General features: G+C 44.1%; 1 protein-coding gene across 1 annotated transcript in view; it reads right to left on the bottom strand.

The window, feature by feature from the left end:
- Positions 1–20,831, bottom strand: part of LOC137096441 (maestro heat-like repeat family member 5) — a 65,832-nt gene extending 45,001 nt beyond the window's left edge. The window contains exons 1-9 of the mRNA XM_067465584.1: positions 20,396–20,831; positions 17,613–17,752; positions 14,341–14,445; positions 10,960–11,076; positions 7,998–8,114; positions 6,328–6,477; positions 5,650–5,769; positions 2,835–2,914; positions 2,462–2,597 (exon numbers count right to left, since the gene is read on the bottom strand). Coding sequence (XP_067321685.1) covers positions 2,462–2,597; positions 2,835–2,914; positions 5,650–5,769; positions 6,328–6,477; positions 7,998–8,114; positions 10,960–11,076; positions 14,341–14,445; positions 17,613–17,752; positions 20,396–20,831 — 1,401 coding nt within the window. The remainder of the gene's footprint in view (positions 1–2,461; positions 2,598–2,834; positions 2,915–5,649; positions 5,770–6,327; positions 6,478–7,997; positions 8,115–10,959; positions 11,077–14,340; positions 14,446–17,612; positions 17,753–20,395) is intronic.
- Positions 20,832–21,044: the final 213 nt, after the last annotated feature.

Here is a 21,044-nt window from a genome sequence, read left to right as displayed (position 1 = left end):
GGGGGAAGCTAGTATTCTGCTGCTCTGACCCAATGGAGTGATGGATTCAAACTCCAGGAAAAGAGAACCACCTAAAAATGAGGAAGAACCTCCTGATAGTAAGCAGTCTGGTTGAGTTTCCTTCTCTGGAGGCTTTTAAACAGAGGCTAGATGGCCATCAGTTAAGAATGCTTGGATTGTGTATTCCTGTGTGGCAGAATGGGGTTAAGTTGAATGGCCTTCCAGGTCTCTTCACATCTATGAATCCATGATTCGTCCATTCTATGATTTGAATGGATCAAGTGTGCCTGAGGCTCCATTTATACTGCCATATAATTCAGTTTCAGAATGCAATTATTGAACCAGATTATATGAGTCTACACTGCCATATAATGCAGTTAACCGGCATTTTGAAACTTCATTATGGAGCACTGGAGATGGGGCCTGGCTTGTGCCTGATCACCCAGATGCCCACGGACCACCCAAGGTGGACACCTTGGTCTTCATTTTGTGTTCAATTTTTAAATTTTATTGTACTCAAGTGACAAGCAACAGCAAACATTACATCAGTTAGCAAAACAGGTACATTGCAACATTCAGACAAATGTATTGTCAAAGGCTTTCATGGCCGGAATCAATGGGTTGTTGTAGGTTTTTTCGGGCTATATGGCCATGGTCTAGAGGCATTCTCTACTAACGTTTCGCCTGCATCTATGGCAAGCATCCTCAGAGGTAGTGAGGTCTGTTGGAAACGAGGAAAAGGGGGGTTATATATCTGTGGAATGACCAGGGTGGGACAAAGGACTCCTGTCTGCTGGAGCTAGGTGTGAATGTTTCAACTGACCACCTTGATTAGTATATAATGGCCTGACAGTGCCTGGAGCAAACTTTTGTTGCGAGTTGATTAGATGTCCTTGTTTGTTTCCTCTCTGTTGTTGTGCTGTTGTAATTTTAGAGTTTTTTTAATACTGGTAGCCAGATTTTGTTCATTTTCATGGTTTCCTCCTTTCTGTTGAAATTGTCCACATGCTTCTTGTGGATTTCAATGGCTTCTCTGTGTAGTCTGACATGGTGGTTGTGAGAGTGGTCCAGCATTTCTGTGTTCTCAAATAATATGCTGTGTCCAGGTTGGTTCATCAGGCGCTCTGCTATGGCTGATGTCTCTGGTTGAAGTAGTCTGCAGTGCTTTTCACGTTCCTTGATTTGTGTTTGGGCATTTCTGCGTTTGGTGGTCCCAATGTAGACTTGTCCACAGCTGCATGGTACACGGTAGACTCCTGCAGAAGTGAGAGGATCCCTCTTGTCCTTTGCTGTGTGGCAGAATGGGGCTAAGTTGCTCCAGGCACTGTCAAGCCATTATATGCTAATCAAGGTGGTCAGTTGAAACATTCACACCTAATTCCAGCAGACAAGAGTCCTTTGTCCCACCCTGGTCATTCCACAGATATATAAACCCTTTTTCCTAGTTCCAACAGATCTCACTACCTCTGAGGATGCTTGCCATAGATGGAGGCGAAACGTCAGGAGAGAATTCCTCTAGACCATGGCCATATAGCCCGAAAAAACCTACAACAACCCATTCAGACAAATCTTTATTTTCTTCCTTTCTCTCGCCCGTGAACCCACCACCCATGACTTCCATCAAAAGTCACTGTGAATCCTATATCAATAAAACCTACTCTTATAAATACTTTAGTAAAATCCCCTTGCAGTTACTTTAAAGTCAACATTTGTCTTTCTTTCAAAGTATTCAAATAACAGCTTCAATTCCATCCAAAACAGCTTCCATTTTTTGGATGAAGAGTTAACTCTCCCTTAGTTTGGAGTGTCCCTGCTTCATGCAAGGGCCACCAGTTTATGGACGAGTATCTCCTCCATAGCTACATCCTTTATTGGTGTTCGTGTTCCAGGCCAATAAAGCAGCATCAATGCCTGCTTTCTATAGAGACACGCGCTGGAACCTCAGCGAGCAAGAACCTCAGCAAGAAAGAGTCCAAAAGTGGCAGGCTCAAACCCAGAACCTCAACCAATGGCTGATACCCAATGAGAGATTTCCCCCTGGGCACACAGAAGACTGGGCGACTTGGAAGGCACTGAACAGACTGTGCTCTGGCACCACGAGATGCAGAGCCAACCTCAAGAAATGGGGCCTCAAAGTGGAATCCACGACATGCGAGTGTGGAGAAGAGCAAACCACTGACCACCTGCTGCAATGCAACCTGAGCCCTGCCACATGCACCATGGAGGACCTTCTTGCGGCAACACCAGAAGCACTCCAAGTGGCCAGCTACTGGTCAAAGAACCAGTAAGAATCTACTACCAAACTTGCAAATTTTGTATTTTGTATTTTGTCTGTTTTGTTCTGTTAGAAATGTAATACAATTGACTGGTTGCCCTGACATGACAAATAAATAATGCCTTCCTTATAGGGCCTTATAGGGAGTCTCTGAGACTCCCTGAATAGGTAGGTTGGGTGGGTCACCTGGCTCTGAATCGGGTGCGTTGGACTTCCTGCTTTTAGCTTGGTCATCTTCAGAGCAGGCAAGGAGAAGACCTTCTTGATGCTTTTGCTCACCAGGTCAGACCTCACCTCCGAGTCCACTGGTGGCTTCAAGGAACTGAGGAGAAAGAAAGGGGAGGGGGAAATAACTACAGTGATGGATGGAACATGCTCCTCAAAAACCCATATATCTAGGGTCCCTTCTAGACAGCTGTATAAAATCTAGATTATCTGCTTTGAACTGGATTATATGGCAGTGTAGACTTACACAATCTAGTTCAAAGTAGATAATGAGGATTATGTGACTTGATATTCTGTTTTGGAAAGAGAGAACATACAAAACCCAAGAACATACGTCATGCAGGTGACTGTGACCAAGGCCTGGTGAAGGATCGTAATGGCGAATGACCCCAGCGGCTCTTCCTCAATCACTTCCTGTGGTGGAGAAAGACATCACAGGAGGGTTCCACTGACACCATCAACATCTTAGCTAGGTCTATGCTCTATCCATTCATTCACTCCTCCATTTGTTCAACCTTCCTGTATCTCATATGATTGTTGTCTGACTTACACACTACAATTAATAGAAAAGTTTGAATTGTGGAACACTGTCAGACAATAACATTCAACATGCTAAAAACAGTGTAAACATTCTGAAAGCATAATAAACAATTGCACAGTTTAAGAAGTTGGGTATGAATCCCTGCTCAGCTCTGGAAGCCCACTGGTTGACTTTGGGAAAGGAAAACACGTAAAGTTCTTCCTCTTTGGAAGAACATTTCAAGTCCCATAGCCTTCACATTCAGGACATTCTTAAGGATCCATCTCACCAGCATATTCATTTTATTTGGAATTATTACCACCTGGCAGATGGTACAGGGTGACAAAGACAAGGAAGGGTTAGAAGGCAGGATCATCAAGTTTGCAGACGACACCAAATTGGGAGAGAGAGCCAAGACTCCAGAGGACAGGAGCAGGATTCAAAACAATATTGACAGATTAGAGAGAGGATGGGCCAAAACTAACAAAATGAAGTTCAACAGGGACAAATGCAAGATATTCCACTTTGGCAGGAAAAACGAAATGCAAAGATACAGAATGGGGGACAATGTCTGGCTCGAGAGCAGTACGTGTGAAAAAGATCTTGGAGTCCTCGTGGACAACAAGTTAAACATGAGCCAGGAATGTGATGTGGCAGCAAAAAAGCCAATGGGATTTTGGCCTGCATCAATAGGAGCCTAGTGTCTAGATCTAGGGAAGTCATGCTCCCCATGCTCTATTCCGCTTTGGTTAGACCACACCTGGAATATTGTGTCCAATTCTGGGCACCACAATTCAAGAGAGATATTGACAAGCTGGAATGTGTCCAGAGGAGGGTGACTAAAATGATCAAGGGTCTGGAGAACAAGCCCTATGAGGAGCGGCTTAAGGAGCTGGGCATGTTTAGCCTGAAGAAGAGAAGGCTGAGAGGAGATATGATGAGGGCCATGTATAAATATGTGAGAGGAAGCCACAGGGAGGAGGGAGCAAGCTTGTTTTCTGCTTCCTTGGAGACTAGGACACAATGGAACAATGGCTTCAAACTACAAGAAAGGAGATTCCATCGGAACATGAGGAAGAACTTCCTGACTGTGAGAGCCATTCAGCAGTGGAACTCTCTGCCCCAGAGGGGGTGTGGTGGAGGCTCCTTCTTTGGAAGCTTTTAAACAGATGCTGGATGGTCATCTGTCAGGGGTGATTTGAATGCAATTTTCCTGCTTCTTGGCAGAATGGGGTTGGACTGGATGGCCCATGAGGTCTCTTCCAACTCTTTGATTCTATGATTCTGTGGTTGACTTTGGGAAAGGAAAACACGTAAAGTTCTTTCTCTTTGGAAGATCATTTCAAGTCCTGCAGCCTTAACGTTCAGAACATTCTTAAGGATCTTAAGGACCTGGCAGATGGTACAGGGTGACAAAGACAAGGACAAACAGACTGAGAGATAACTTTTATCTTAGAGCTATAACTATTCTGAACTCCATGGTTTTGCATTGATGTGGCATTGGGGGCTGTGTGGTGGTAGGAGTGTGGAGGAGTGGGTATGTTGTTTTTGTGATTTGTGTACAATGACAATAGAGCTATTCTATTCTAAGGTTATTCTTTTCCAGTAAGGTAAAAGTAAAGGTTTCCCCTGACATTAAGTCTAGTCGTGTCCGACTCTGGTGGGTGGTGCTCATCTCAATTTCTAAGCTGAAGAGCTGGCGTTGTCCATAGACACCTCCAAAGTCATATGGCCAGCATGACTGCATGGGACACTATTACCTTCCTGCAGAAGCAGTACGTATTGATCTACTGCCACATCAATGCGAAACCATGGAGTTCAGTTAGTTGTTCTTTACTTTTGATTTAAAACCCTCCAGATAGAGACATCCTCTGTTCACGTCCAGCATTTATTTTTAAAGTTTTAACTATTACATTTGGCCCAGCCATAGGTTTTTAAATTCTTGTGCTTATTGTCTACTTGTGAGTTATATTAATTGTATTGTTTATTTTGTTTATTGCTTGTTATTTTATTACTGCTTGTTGTTTTTGATGTGTTGTTGGGCTTGGCCTCATGTAAACCGCTCCGAGTCCCTTGGGGAGATGGTGGCGGGGTATAAATAAAGTATTATTATTATTATTATTATTATTATTATTATTATTCCTCACATTTGCATGTTTTCAAACTGGTAGATTGGCAGAAGCTGGGGCTAACAGCAGGAGCTTATCCCACTCATAGAATCATTGGAAGAGAACTCATGGGCCATCCAGTCCAACCCCTTTCTGCCAAGAAACAAGAATATTGCATTCAAATCATCCCTGACAGATGGCCATCCAGCCTCTGTTTAAAAGCTTCCATAAAAGGAGCCTCCACCACACTCCGGGGCAGAGAGTTCCACTGCTGAACAGCTCTCACAGTCAGGAAGTTCTCCCTAATGTTCAGATGGAATCTCCTTTCTCTCTCTTGACAGAGAAGGCTAAAGGTTTTGGAAAATTATAATTCCCATGACTCCATAGCCTTGAGTCATGACAAATTCAAGTGGTGTCAAGCTGCATTAATTCCACAGTGTAGATGCGCCCTGGCAGACTTTAGCTGACTATAGAGCTTCACCTTGTGCGGACTTTTTAGGGAAAATGAATGTATTACTCACGATAATGCATATGACCAGCTCGGTTTTGCGGGGGAAATGAACGTCGTTCTTCCTGATGTGCAGAAGAGCCTTGCTTATCATAATCACAGACCTCATGAAGGTCTTCTTCAACATCTCATCCTGGAAGGAGAAGGAAGTTGAAAAAGGTGGGGTAGTTGTGGAGAGAGGGAGGAATAATCGGGGGCAGGGGGAGACTTTGAGGGGGGTCATAGGACAACAGGTAATAGATTACATTATGGAGACAGACAGGCCAAGAGACAGTCCTGCCCTAACTTGGAGGGAAAGAAAATGTCATGATTTCCAGTGTTAATATTTTACATTGAGTGGCAAAAATCACTTATGAAGTGGCTACTCTGCACTGGAATACTCTTTGTGTGGAAACCTCCTAGCACCGTTTGGTCAATCCTTGGATGGAGGCATGGTCCAGGGGCTCATCCACTCTCCAAAGTTATTTCATTATGATTGCACTTTAATTGCTATGGTGCCATTCTTGGGAAGTCAAGTGCTTTTCATCCGGGAAGGTTCCAAGCTGTAGATTTTACATATCTCTCCTAGGAATCCATAGGACGTTGCCATGGCAGCTAAAGTGGAATCATGACACTATACTTCTATGGTGTGACAGGGCCACTGGGATGGCACCACAGAATGGTAAGATCCAAGAGGGAAAGGGGACGGTACCTTGAAGGTGCCTCGGTATTGGAAGAGGATCTCCGACACCATGAGCTCCACCAAAGCCAGCATGTCCTCTGGCTTCGCACCCATGGCCGCTTGCCCATAGCACAATATTAAGGCGGTGCGGATGTAACCCTCGGAGATATTCCTTAGCTCCTGGAGTCAAGGGGAGAAAACTACGTATGTGGGAATCCAAAACAAATTGTGAGATAACACCGGCATTTGACATCATACATAGATATAAAGGGAAAGCTAGTTAGACTCTAAGCAGGTTAGCCACTGAGTATTTGCATGTCCTTCTTCCCAGAAAACATACAGAGATTTCAAGGAAATATTTTTTTGGACATTTAAACAACAGCATGGTTTGATTTTTGGAGAAGGACTCTTGGAGACCAGGGTTCGAGTCTCCACTTGGCCATTAAACCCACTGGGTGACGCTGGGAAAGGCCTCAGAGGATGGTCAGGGCAACTCTTGCCAAGAAAACCCCATAACAGGCTCATTTTAGGGATGTCATTAGTAGGAAATGATGTAAAATTGGGTTGTTGTAGGTTTTTCGGGTTGTATGGCCATGTTCTAGAAGCATTCTCTCTCCAGGAGAGAATGCTTCTAGAACATGGCCATACAACCCGAAAAACCTACAACAACCCAGTGATTCCAGCCATGAAACCCTTCGACAATACATTGACTTAAAATTGCACAACAATAACAACAAATATCAACCCTGGAGATGGATCACTGCTTTCTTTTCCCCTAAAAAGGTATATTTTCTACATTCTTGAGACTTCCCCTCTCTAAAGCTTTCTGTTTCAGTTTACATTGTCCTAACTCTAAACTGGTTCGTCCGACTTATGTTGTTTTGTTGAAACAAGCTAGCTTTTGTTGCATATGAGAATGAGTTTCAAACAAGCCATAGTTAATATTATTGTGCATTTTGCACCATCTGGTTTGACAATAACCAAAAAGAGAATCAACAGTGGGTTGTTGTAGGTTTTTTCGGGCTATATGGCCATGTTCTAGAAGCATTTTCTCCTGACGTTTTGCCTGCATCTATGGCAAGCGTCCTCAGAGGTAGTGAGGTCTGTTGGAACTAGGAAAAAGGGTTTATATATCTGTGGAATGACCAGGGTGGGACAAAGGACTCTTGTCTGTTGGAGCTAGGTGTGAATGTTTCAACTGACCACCTTGATTAGCATTTGATGGCCTGGCAGTGCTTGGGGCAATCTTTTGTTGAGAGGTGATTAGATGTGCCTGATTGTTTTGCTGTTCTAATTTTAGAGTTTTTTAAATACTGGTATCCAGATTTTGTTCATTTTCATGGTTTCTTCCTTTCTGTTGAAATTGTCCACATGCTTGTGGATTTCAATGGCTTCTCTGTGTAGTCTGACATGGTGGTTGATGGTGTGGTCCAGCATTTCTGTGTTCTCAAATAATATGCTGTGTCCAGGCTGGTTCATCAGGTGCTCTGCTATGGCTGACTTCTCTGGTTGAAGTAGTCTGCAGTGCCTCTCATGTTCCTTGATTCGTGTTTGGGCAATGCTGCTGCGTTTGGTGGTCCCTATGGAGACTTGTCCACAGCTGCATGGGATACATGAAAGGCACTGCAGACTACTTCAGATACAATCTCCTGGGATCTTTTCTATCAGCCTTTCATACAATGTCATGCTGATGCTCTTACCTCTGGTATTTGCTGCACAGATTTCCTTTGGGGCATCAAGTGGCCATAATCTCTGAGCACACAAAGGATCTCAGACAGGTGGCAAAACGCAATGACGCCAATGGCTTCGGAAACACCCTGAACGAAATAATGTATGTCAGTATTGGTCATTTCCACTCACTATCCTGATTGACAAAAACATTTGTTTAGCTTTTCCTCCCCATTAGGAAGGATTGGGCAAAATGTACCACTGAGTTGCATGCTGCTCCTGACGTTCCCTACTGTTAGAATTATTTTTTATCAGTGTTTTGGTGTCTTTTTTTCACACAGAGTCCCCAAACATACTAAACCACATCCTGCCCAATAAAGAAAGGCACCCCAAACTCCTATTGTTATTAGAGACCTTCTCAAAAGGGTGATACGAGATTATGCAATGCCATGTGTGTTAGATAGAAATGGGACAGCATTCCTAATCATAGGAGAAATACTGTTTTGATGAACATGTGATTGATTGATTGATTGATTGATTGATTGATAGCACCTGGCTATGACTGTGAGTGTCATTATGCAATACCTAAGGGAATGTGGTAATGGCTGAGCCACCACGTGAGGTGAGGGTTATTGCAAAGGGTTGCATCAGCCCATGTCCTTTACTGATCGTGGCTGTTCTGGTACAGCTGTACCAGGAGCTCCAACTTCTTTTTCTTTAGGTTCTTGTGGGTTTTTTCGGGCTATAGGACCATGTTATAGAGGCATTCATGGAAGTCATGGGAAGTTCACAGGCGAGAGAACGGAAGAAAAGAAAGATTTGTCTGAATGGGTTGTTGTAGGTTTTTTCGGGCTATATGGCCATGGTCTAGAGGCATTCTCTCCTGATGTTTCACCTGCATATATGGCAAGCATCCTCAGAGGTAGTGAGGATGCTTGTCATAGATGCAGGCGAAACGTCAGGAGAAATGCCTCTAGAACATGGCCCTATAGCCCGAAAAAAACCACAAGAACCTAGTGATTCCAGCCATGAAAGCCTTCGACAATACATTCTTTTTCTTCCTTTGAGTGTTTGCATGTATTCCAAGGTTCCATGCATTTTGCAATAAGGTGGCTTCCCTTGGTTTGCAATTATAGGGCCAATGACCCATCAAGCATCATTAGGTTCTTTAGTTCCGCCCCTTTTTCTGGGTTTAGGATGGAAAAGGGGGACCTCTAGTTCAGTTCACACAGAGAAGCCTTTCATACAGGACGTGAATCAATTCCACCTGTAGAAAGCTTTGTCTTTTACAGCTTTTTGCTGGGGGGAATTCAGTCCCACAGCTCTACAGAGAAGCATAGCTTGTGCTGGGGGGATCCAGTCCCACAGCTTTATAGCTAGCCTTCGCTGGGAATTGAAGACCTTCTTTCCTCTTGGAAATCTACAAAAGGACTCTGTTTGGTAAGAATCACTCGTGGCAGCCATAACGCAATTTGGACCAGGTGTAGGGGCCCACGCCAGCAGAGCCTTAGACAGATTGCCCAGGAAGAGGTCAAGGATTTCCCTGATAGAGAAGAAACAGTTCATGAAGATAGTTGCCTGTCCCTTGTGGACAAGATTAAGAAAGCCTTGAAGTATTTGTTTGATTTATTGAAGACCTATAATAAAGAACTTTGTTAAACTTTCCAAGTTTCTAAAGACTTTGTTTAGGGATATCTATAGGGCCTCTAATCCGAGGCACCCCCTGGCATCCCGTTGGACATACAGAACACATCCTGTCTACAGACCTTTTTACAGGCCCAGCACGTGACAGCACAGTGGCTCTATAAGGAGGATGAAAGAATCACATTTTCTTTCTCCTATGTGACTCAGTGTCAGCATCTGCCTGTGTTAAATAAATAACTTAAATAAATAACTTTATTTATATCCCACCACCATCTCCCAAAAGGGACTTGGGGCGGCTTACAGAGGAGCACATAATAGTGCCACATAAAATACATCAGCATTTATAAACAGTGCTGTATGTCACTCTTTCATGACTCTGATTTTTTGCTAGAGCAAGGAAAATGGATCTCTGTATCATGATTGTATATTTGTATATAGCACCAGGACTTTGGCGCAGCTGGCTAGGAGTCAGCTGCATTAAGATCACTACTGACCAAAAGATCATGGGTTCGAAGCCAACCTGGGTCGGAGTGAGCTTCCGGCCAATTTGTGTAGCTTGTTGTTGACCTTTGCAGCCCAAAAGACAGTTGCATCTGTCAAGTAGGAAAATTAGGTACCACTTATGTGGGGAGGCTAATTTAACTAATTTAGGAGGCCATAAAAATCTCCAGCAAGTATGCAGGGAATGAGGAAGTACTTCATCAGTGTCGCAGATGGAAGGTGAAGCAACAACTCCCCTGGTGGACAGAAAAGTTGGAATGTTAAACAGCCTCTGACTGTCGGTCTATATGTGTTGTGTGTCTATGGCATTGAATGTTTGCCTGTATATGTACATTGTAATCTGCCCTGAGTCCCCTGCGGGGTGAGAAGGGCAGAATATAAATACTGTAAATAAATAAATACAGAGGAGCACATAATAGTGCCACATAAAATACATCAGCATTTATAAACAGTGCTGTATGTAACTCTTTCACGACTGATTGTTTGCTAGAACAAGGAACATGGATCTCCGCATCCTGATTGTACCTTTGTATATATTGCAGTAGTGAAGATTAAAGCCTGCAGATATTTTGGATGAAAACCTGAATCCCTGAGTTTACTAAATAGTGTGTGTAGAGAAGATCAGATGCTGGCAGTTGGACTCAGCTAATAGATGGACTGAAGCACACGTGTTTGCTGTGAAAGGACTCTGCTGTATTTTTGCTTGCTTCTGTGACACTTGCTATCCAGCTTGCAATGGTTCAGGGAGGTCATGATTTGGAAACTATAAATCAGATCACTTCATGCGACAACATCCAATCTCCATATTGGAGATAACATTTAGGGAACCTTTCAGGGACTTCCACTCACCTCTCTGTCTACTTCATCATAGAATGCGAAACCCATCAGTGTGTGCAGGTATTCACTGACGACATCCTTATGCCTTGAATCCCTCAGCTTCACCCCAAAGTATCTGTAAAGGGGAATCTACAGAGTGGAGGGAAACCTCAGTTAGTCACATCAGCAGATCAAGAAGATTAAAGTGTGAGTGTGCTGGTACGGCTGTACCAGGAGCTTCAGCTTCATTTTCTTTCTATTGAGTGTTTGCATATATTCCAAGGTTCCATGCATTTGCAACAAGGCGGCTTCCCTTGGTTTGCAATCATAGGGCTAGCCACCTGTCTATCATTGTTAAGTTTTGGTTCTGCCCCTTTCCCCAGGGCCATGGGAAGAGAGGGAGTCATTTTTAGTTCAGTCTTATAGTGGAAAGCTAAGCTACAGGACGTGGATTAGCTCCATCCGTAGAAAAGCTTCATTTCCTACAGCATCCGGGGCAGAAATTCCAGAGAAAAACAGTCCCAAAGCTCTGGCTGGGAGCTTACAGCCTCTCAGCTTTACAGCATCTGAGGGAAACAGTTCTAAAGTTTCGGAAGAAAACAGTTTTGCAGACCCAAAGAACTCCAGCTGGAGAATCTACATAGCCTTGACTGGTAGGTCTACTTGGGATCCAAGATGCAGATTGGAACCAGTAGTAGAACCCACATCAGCAAAGCTTAGACAGTAGATTGCCTGGGAGGGGTTAAAAAGGGTTTCCTTATTAAAGAAAGAAATAGTTCTCCAAGCAAGGTGCCTGTCCATTTTGGGGCAAGTTAAGAAGCATTTGTTTAATCTGACGATCCAAGAAGTGTTTGTTGTTTTATTGAAGGCCTAAGCAATAATAAAGAACTTTGTTAAACATTTCAAGCCTTTTAAAGACTGTGTATGGGAAAATCCTTGAAGGCCTCTCACCCGAGGCACCCCGGCTCCCCGCTGGGCACAAAGAGCACGTCCTGTTTAAAAAATCAATTATTACAGGCCCAGCATGTGGCAGCACAGTGAGGCAGATTTTTAATGTATTACCTTGTCATATTTTTAGAATTTTGCTTGATGCTGAAATACAACACCGCCTGAGCTCTGCGAGTGCAGCATGTTTCCAAATGAAGCAGAGAGTGTTTGAGGACTGGGACATTTGTAGGGAGACCAAGAGGCTTGCTTATAAAGCAATTGTCCTCCCAACCTTGCTATACGCCTGTGAAACATGGTCTACAGACGTCACATGCAACTCCTGGAACAATTTCATCAGTGCTGCTTCTGAAAAATCCTGCAAATCTCTTGGGAAGACAGGTGGACAAATGTCAGCATGCTGGAAGAAGAAAAGACCACCAGCATTGAAGCGATGCTCCTATGCCATCAACTTCACTGGACTAGCCTGCTGTCTGAATGCCTGATGTGCCATCGCACCTGGGGGCTATAGCTCTTAGTGAAAGAGGCATGGGCGTGACATCTTTCCCCTAGGGGATTGCTTCTTGCCCTCCTTTAGGAAACTGGAATTCTCAAAGACCCAAACACTATAGATAACCCAAAATAAGTTTTATTGTTCCCAGAGAGTTATCTCTTTAAGGCAATAAGCTGGAAGTTTCAAAGGGGTGAAGGAAAATGTACATTACAGTCTCTGGTTGTCTTGGGTCCAAGACGTTTTGCAGCTGAGAAGCTTTTCCAGGTCCCTCTTTCTCAATGGCAGTAAATGCCGGAGCAATCCGCAACCCCAGTCCAAATGGTCTATGTTTGAAGACACAGGGTCTTCCTCTGGTGCCAAAAGAACTGTTTTGAAGGCGCTTGAGACTTCCCAACGTCATTCGGGTTGGTCTGAACATGAAGCATAAGTCTCAAGGGTAAGAACCTCAGAATTGGTGCTGAGAGGTAACTTAATCAGGGGCTTTTAGAGCCAAGCCTCTTTCTCACGTCCATCTGATATAAAGTCTGATGGTGGAATGGAAAAGGAAAGCGCTCCCTTCCTCCAGGAAGAGGTGGAGCCAAACAATTGAGCTGAGGCGCAAACAACATTGATTGACAGCTATACATAACCAATCAATCCAACTATACATAGGCAGGGTAAAAAGGCAGGATTAAACATGATATAACAGTTTAAGTCTTGCAACTAACAGTTCTACATATAGGTGGCGCAACTCGCACCATCACACCTGACCACCATCTCTCAAAGCAGTTAGTATACTCTGAACTCAAGAGGTCACGAAGAGTCGGAGACGACTGAACGAATGAACAACAACAACAGAACTCAAGAACAGAAAATGGAATGTTTTTGGACAGGAAAAGAGATTTAAAAATGGGCTTAAAGCCAACCTTAAAAACCGAGAACTGGGAAGACCTGGCCCTTGAGCGTTCTAAATGGAGGTCAGCTGTGAGCAGCAGTGCTGTGGAATTCAAAGAAGCATGAATGGAGGGTGAAAGGGAGAAATGTGCCAAGTGGAAGGCACTTCCAACCAACCCTGATAGGGACCACCTTCCACCTGGAAACGGTTGTCCTCACTGTGGGAGAACATGTGGGTCAAGAATCAGGCTCCACAGTCACCTACGGACCCACCACCAAGACACTACATTTGGAGGACCGTCATCATTGGGCTACGAGGGATTGCCTATGTAAAGTAAGGACAGAACATTGGCCATGGAGTAACAGCTCATTATTGTGTTAGCAAAACTGATTGAGCCTTCTTTTTTCCCAATTTGAAATACCCTCAAATGTAGCATTTTTGAATCAAGACACTTTTGCGCCTTGTGCTGGGCATTATAAAATACTGATACATTATTTAACACTGCTTTATATTATGTGCTTCTTTTGAACTTTTTAACAATGCTGGTGAATGATAGTTCTGGATCGGTTTGCTTTATAGCTCTCGGCGGGACGACTGCCTTCACCCGTTGCAGCATAAAACAATGAAGGGGTTCGTAATGCCTTGTAAACAAGTATGTTTATGATGGCATCCCTTTTTATGGATTGGAGTACACAAGGTTTTATGGCCTTGTTGGTGTTATGGATGGCATTGTTTCCTAAAATGCAAGCCTGCTTTGAGCATAACTCCTTGGGCAGAGAGGGAGCGGTGGAGTTGGATGCTTTTATCACCAATGGGACCTTCTGCCCCAGACCTTATAGCAACCGAGGACAGTGAATTATATAGACTGAAGCAGGATTTATTGTTAGGGTTGACTCCTCCTTATCTGAAACTCTTGTTTTGGATTTCAGTTTTACCTCCCTAGATTTTGGGATCCCTGTATTTCCATAATACAATACCTTGGAGAGGAGACCCAAGTCTAGACAACGGCTTCCTTGAAACACCATCTACAGTCTTCCTTCGGAAACCCTAAGGGAGAGTCTCGACTTGCCGGATGAGTTCAGAGAAAGAGAGAGGAATTTACCTTTTCTTGTGGAGTTGTTTTCGGCCTTGGCTGCACCGTTGTTTTCTGGGCCGCTGCCAGGTCTGATTTTCTCCTGAGCTGTCTGGATTCTGAACTGGAGCCCCGCTTCGAAAGCAAGGAAAATGACATGTTTTCAAGCTGAGACATCAGAATTCATCTGGTAAGACTTACTGTGAACATGGACAGCCTGTCTGTTCACCTTAAAAAAATCCATGTTGCCTTCAGAGCAGGCACGGGCGAACTTTGGCTCTCCTTCCAGGTGTTTTGGACTCCAACTCCCACCATTCCTTAGAGCCTCAGGCCTCCCACCATTCCTAAGAGCCTCAGGAAGAGGCCTGAGGTTGTTAGGAATGGTGGGAGTTGGGAGTCCAAAACACCTGGAGTAAGGGCCAGAGGCGGCCCTAGGTAATTTTCAACGGTAAACAAACAGTATTTTGGCGTGCCCCCCACCCCAACCAATCACTGATATATATTTTCCATTCGTTGTGGGAGTTCTGTGTGCCATATTTGGTTCAATTCCATCATTGGTGGAGTTCAGAATGCTCTTTGACTGTAGGTGAACTATGCATCCCAGGAACTATAACTTGCATATGTCAAGGTTTATTTTCCCCCAAGAGCGTCTCAAGAGTGCCCCTGAGCAAAATCAACTATACTGCAAATGCTTACTTTGCGTAATGGGTTGAGCCGCCCCTGGGGAGGGCCAAAGTTCACCCGTGCCCGCTTTAGAGGCTCTAAGACCCTGTATCTAATTCAAAAAATAAACAATAATAAATCATATTGGAACAATATGTATGTTAACATGGAAAATAATGTTTATTTTTGTATGGTTCCACTTTATTTACATTTGAAAAGCTTTCTCCTACTTTTTACTAGTTGGAATGTATTTTATTGTGGGAGACCCTTTTTGCACTGTTTACACTTTTGGCACAGTGTGGTCCATGACACAACTGGCAATGGAATATTTCTGTGCATCTCCCTTTATGCCGTTAGCATGGGCTTGTTTTGCTTAAGGTAGTGGTTCTCAACCTGTGGGTCCCCAAGTGTTTTGGCCTCCAATTCCCAGAAATCCCAGCCAGTTTACCAGCTGTTAGGATTTCTGGGAGTTGAAGGACAAAAATCTGGGGACCTACAGGTTGAGAACCATTGGGTTGCTCCAGCTCTGTTATTGCCCCACTTTCTGTCTTGGGTTGTCTTCTCCATTACAATCATGGTCTTTCCTTGGTCTCCATGTTATCTCATGACTTACAGAGACCAGTGTCTTCCTATCATTCGTGGTTGCCCTCTTTTGTACCCAAGGGGCTCCTTGAGTGCCACCCAACCTGGGAGTGTCATCTTTCTGGCATTATCTCTTGTTTCATTTTGGATTGTCTCATTGTGAGAGGTTCATTAGTGGTTCTCAACCTGTGGGTTCCCAAGTGCTTTGGCCTAAAACTCCCAGAAATCCAAGCCAGTTTACCAGCTGTTAGGATTTCTGGGAGTTGAAGGACAAAAATCTGGGGACCCACAGGTTGAGAATCACTGGATTGCTCCAGCCCTGTTATTGCCCCACTTTCTGTCTTGGGTTGTCTCCTCCATTACAATCATGGTCTTTCCTTGGTGTCCATGTTATATCATGGCTTACAGAGACCAGTATCTTCCTATCATTCATGGTTTCCCTCTTTTGTACCTAAGGGGCTCCTTGAGTGCCATCCAAAAGGAAGGTGTGTGGGGTGTGTCATGGTGCCCTGCAAACCCTCCCTCCTTCCTTTATCAGAAGACAGAAAGGGTAGCACACATGGCAACACATGTCGCCCTGCTGCCATTGGGAGTGTCATCTTTCTGGCACTATGTCTTGTTTCATTTTGGATTTCTCATTGTGAGGGGTTCATTAATTGTTCTCAATCTGTGGGTTCCCAAGTGTTTTGGCCTACAACTCCCAGAAATCCCAGCCAGCTGTTAGGATTTCTAGGAGTTGAAGGCCAAAACATCTGGGGACCCACAGGTTGAGAACCACTGGATATCTCCAGCCCTGTTATTGCCCCACTTTCTGTCTTGGGTTGTTTTCTCCATTACAATCATGGTCTTTCCTTGGTGTCCACGTTATATCATGACTTACAGAGACCAGTGTCTTCCTATCATTCGTGGTTGCCCTCTTTTGTACCCAAGGGGCTCCTTGAGTGCCACCCAACCTGGGAGTGTCATCTTTCTGGCATTATCTCTTGTTTCATTTTGGATTGTCTCATTGTGAGGGGTTCATTAGTGGTTCTCAACCTGTGGGTTCTCAAGTGCTTTGGCCTAAAACTCCCAGAAATCCCAGCCAGTTTACCAGCTGTTAGGATTTCTGGGAGTTGAAGGACAAAACATCTGGGGACCATTGATTGAGAACCACTGGGTTGCTCCAGCCCTGTTATTGTCCCACATTCTCTCTTGGGTTGTCTTCTTCATTACAATCATGGTCTTCCCTTGGTGTCCATGTTATCTCATGGCTGACAGAGACCAGTGTCTTCCTATCATTCGTGGTTGCCCTCTTTTGTACCCAAGGGACTCCTTGAGTGCCATCCAACCTGGGAGTATCATCTTTCTGGCACTATCTCTTGTTTAATTTTGGATTGTCTCATTGTGAGGGATTCATCTACATTGTAGAATGAATGCAGTTTGACACCACTTGAAATGCCGTGACTCAATGCTATGGAATCATGGGAGTTACAGTTTGGCAAGGTATTTAACCTTCACTGCCAAAGGGAGCTGGAGACTCACCAGATTACAACAGTATTAATTCTACAGTGGTGTCAAACTGCATTCATTTTGCAGTGTAGATGATAGCTTCCATGTATGGCGAAGGCGAAGGCAAAGGGATATGATGGACTCATGAAATTTTGGAACAAGGAAGAAGCTATATATTATTTGACAGGAAGCAAAATAGCTTGATCAGAGAAAGAAACAGAGAGGTGAAACGAAAGGGAAGGGATGTTTCTCTCATCTCTTACTAATCTATTTACAAGTGTTTATGTCTACTTGCTCAACATAAAAACCATTTAAGAATTATTGTGTTCCTGAAATGTTTTCACTCCCTAACAGCAGGTCAATAAGCTGGGAGCCATCCCGAGGCAGAAGGCCCAAAACTTGGTAGAAACTACTGAGTAACTTGGTAGAAACCTCCCACCGAAGCATGAGCACTCTTGTCCCCACAGCTATGATTCTAAGAGCTCTTGTTTCCGCATCAAACCTATGGCACTCCAAAAATGGATCACTGTAAGCTTGGCTCAAGATTCTGTGGTCATGGCCAGACTCACCCGGAGAGACTGGTTAATATGGGCCAGGATGGTGTCAAGGACTTCTCTCTCATCCATCAGCTCAAGGCATTCTTTGAGAGACCTCCCTCTCTGCAGCTTCCTGGGGTCCCAAAGATATTTGAATTGGTCATCAGTGAGTTCTTGATGGAGAGAGAGAGAGAGAAAGGGGAAAAAAGAAGAATACAAATAAAAAAGGACTAATGGATGCAAGGCTGCCAAGTCAGGATCATTCCAGTCACTGAGATTTCTAGGCCAATGGTATTAAGCATTATGCACTAAGCAGTAACCATGGCTGCTCACAGCTTCACATTCAAACACATAGATGGATCTAATTTTGTTGTTGGGAATCAAGAGTCTTTGCAAATTGCAACACTTGATTTAGGGGATTGGATGAGATGGCCCTTGTGGTCTTTTCCAGCTCCATGGTTCGATGTTTCATGTGCATTATGGACACTGTTTTGGAGTATTCCCTAACTTTGTTTATCCTGTTTGTCCCATGCGTCATTAAAGCACCACATTTTTGAGATACCTTCAATCCACATTAAGTGTGAAGCATAGAATTGGCCCATGTTCCTAGCCCAGAGCTGAACCCCATAAATTTTCTATGGAAATGAAATGTGCAACTGGCCACCAGGTGAATGAATTAGGCAATCCATTGACAGAAGTGTTGAGAAGATATAAATATGAGTCATGATGGTTCAGTTATTTGAGGGTTGGCCTAGGATTGTGAAATCTCCAATCATCCAAGGAAAGAAGCCTGACAGCTGGCATTGGGCAAGCCGTGTTCTCTGCTAGTGAATTTCTGCATCATAAACCTTGCCAAGAAAACTGTAGGAGAGCATCACCATATGTCAGACTTGACTACAAGAACAACTAAAATATTTTAAAACAGTAATAAATGAAGTCTGTGTATACACACACACACAGATGTATATATTGATGATAGGCCTACTCATCTAATATGTTATGTATCTCTCCAAAACACAACCCTCCAGTGATGGCTGTTGGTGACTCTATCCGAGGAGCATAAAAAGTGTTGTAGCAATGGCTCTCAACCTGGGGCTCCCAGATGTTTTTGGCCTACGACTCCCAGAAATCCTAACAGCTGATAAACAGGCTGAGATTTCTGGGAGTTGTAGGCCAAAAACATCTGGGGACCCCAGGTTGAGAACCACTGTGTTGCAGGTTTTAGCTTGACTTTTGAAGGAACTGTCCAAAGTGCTGAACCTATTTTTGAGATAGCACCTTTGAGTCTTCCTTGCCTAAGGAAGCCCTTTGAAAACCATGGGGTTAGTCATAAATCAACAGAGGGCTTAAGGAGACACACACACATTCTCCCTCAACTTTCAGGCTCACGACCCATTGAAAAAGAAGCCCACTGTTTCCTTTCCTAAACTCTCCAGAAAGAAATGCAAAAGCACCACTGAAATAAGAAACTAGTGTCAATGCTGGAAGGTCTGAGTTTGAATCCCATTTTGAGGGTGGGCATTATCTGACAAATGAAATTATAGAAACATTGAGTTGGAAAAGACTCCTAACCCTAACCCTAACCGTAACCCTAACCTGTCCAACCCTTTTTTGGCAGGAACAATCCAAGCTCTCCTGAGAGGTAGCCATCCAGCCTCTGCTTAAAAACATCTAGAGGAGACCCCACTGGACTCCCAGGTAGCATGTCTCACTATGAAACAGATCTTACTCTCAGGATGTTCCTCCTTATGTTTAGATGGAATATTTCCCACCTAATGCCATCCCTGCTACAGATGGCATTCTTCCTGATATTTAGACATGGCAATCATGTTCCCTCTCATCCTTCTTTTCTCCAAGCTAGACATACCTAGCTCCCTAAGCTGCTCCTCATAGGATATGATTTCCAGATCTTTGACAATTTTGGTCATCTTTCCCTGAACACTTTCCATCTTGTCTATCTCCTTCTTGGCTTGTATTGCCCATAACAGAATACAGCAGTGGTTCTCAACCTGGGGTCCCCAGATGGTTTTGGCCTACAACTCCCAGACATCCCAGCCGGTTTACCAGCTGTTATGATTTCTGGGAGTTGAAGGCCAAAAACATCTGGTTGAGAACCCCAGGTTGAGAACCACTGGAATACAGGATCATTCCAGGTGAGGTTTGACCAAAGCAGAAGAGAGTGGGACTATTGACTTCTCTCAGTCTAGACTCTTTATTCATGCAGCCTAGAATCACATAGACGTTTCTAGCTGCTGTTGACTCATGTTCAGCTCATGGTCTGCTAAGACTTCTAGATCCCTTTCACATGGACTGCTTTCAATCCAGGTGTCACCCATCCTATTTTTGTGCATTTCATTTCTTTTGCTTAAGTATAGTACCATACATTTGTCTCTGTTGAAATTCATTTGGTTAGGTTTGGTTCAGCTCTCTGATCTCAGGTTTGGTCCAGCTCTCTTATCTATTGAGGTCCTTTTGGATTCTGACCCTGTACCTGGGAGTATGATCTATCCCTCCCATTGTGTGGTCATCTGCAAATTAGATCAGCATTCCTTCTATTCTGTCATCCAAATCATTGAAAAAGATGTTGAATAGCACTAGGCCCAGGAGAGAACCTTCAAAAGTCACTCCGAAAGAGGAGCCATTAGGAAGCACCCTTTGAGTTTGGCCAGGGTTTGGCCAGGGTTTGAGTTTGGCCAGGGTTTGAGTTTGGCCAGTCAACCAATTCCCAATCCACCAAATTGTATCATTTTCTAGAATCATGGGATAACTTGTCAAAAGCCTTAAAGAAATCAAGATATCAATATGAACCGAGTTACCTGGATATAAAGGCAAGGCTGGCTCCGGTTTCTTTTTCCCTGGCGGGGTGGGGACTTTCCTGAGCTTCTCCTTTGAATATAGCTTTGGCAAATTGACATCCACTGGTGAATGATTCACATGCTTGTCATCAGGCCTACTTGTTCCTGGAGTAGCCTTGTGGTTGGTGGGACGCTGCACCAACTCGGGGAAGACCACCGGCTGGGCTGGAGTTTTCTTCTTGGCATCTGCCACCGCCGGAGAAGGGGACGGCTTCACCAGCAAAGGCAGGAGCTGAGATGTCCTCTGGTTGGCCGGATCTTGTGGACTGGGTTGCTGAAGTCCTGAGAAGTGGGCCTCTCGAATGTCCCTTTGCCCCCGGTTGGCTGGGGCAAAGGACTCGTTGCTTTCCATGTCCTTCTTTTTCAGGATCTGAAATTTCTTCAGAAAGGACGACATCCTACAATAAAACACAGTGCTGTTGTTGTGGGCCTTCAGGTCAACTCTGGCTTATGGCGATCCTATCCAAGGGTTTTCTGGGCCAGATTTATTCAGAGTAGGTTCTCCTTTGCCTTCCTTTGAGGCTGAGAGAACCCAAAGTGTGGATTTGGACCCTGTTTTCCAAGAGGATCAAATCACTATACCCCATGGACTACTAATACATCATAAACC

The sequence above is a fragment of the Anolis sagrei genome, chromosome 2 (genome assembly GCF_037176765.1).
Source record: "Anolis sagrei isolate rAnoSag1 chromosome 2, rAnoSag1.mat, whole genome shotgun sequence".
Lineage (NCBI taxonomy): Eukaryota > Metazoa > Chordata > Lepidosauria > Squamata > Dactyloidae > Anolis > Anolis sagrei.
Note: the sequence above shows the minus strand (reverse complement) of the source record. Positions and strands in the feature narration are given on the sequence as shown.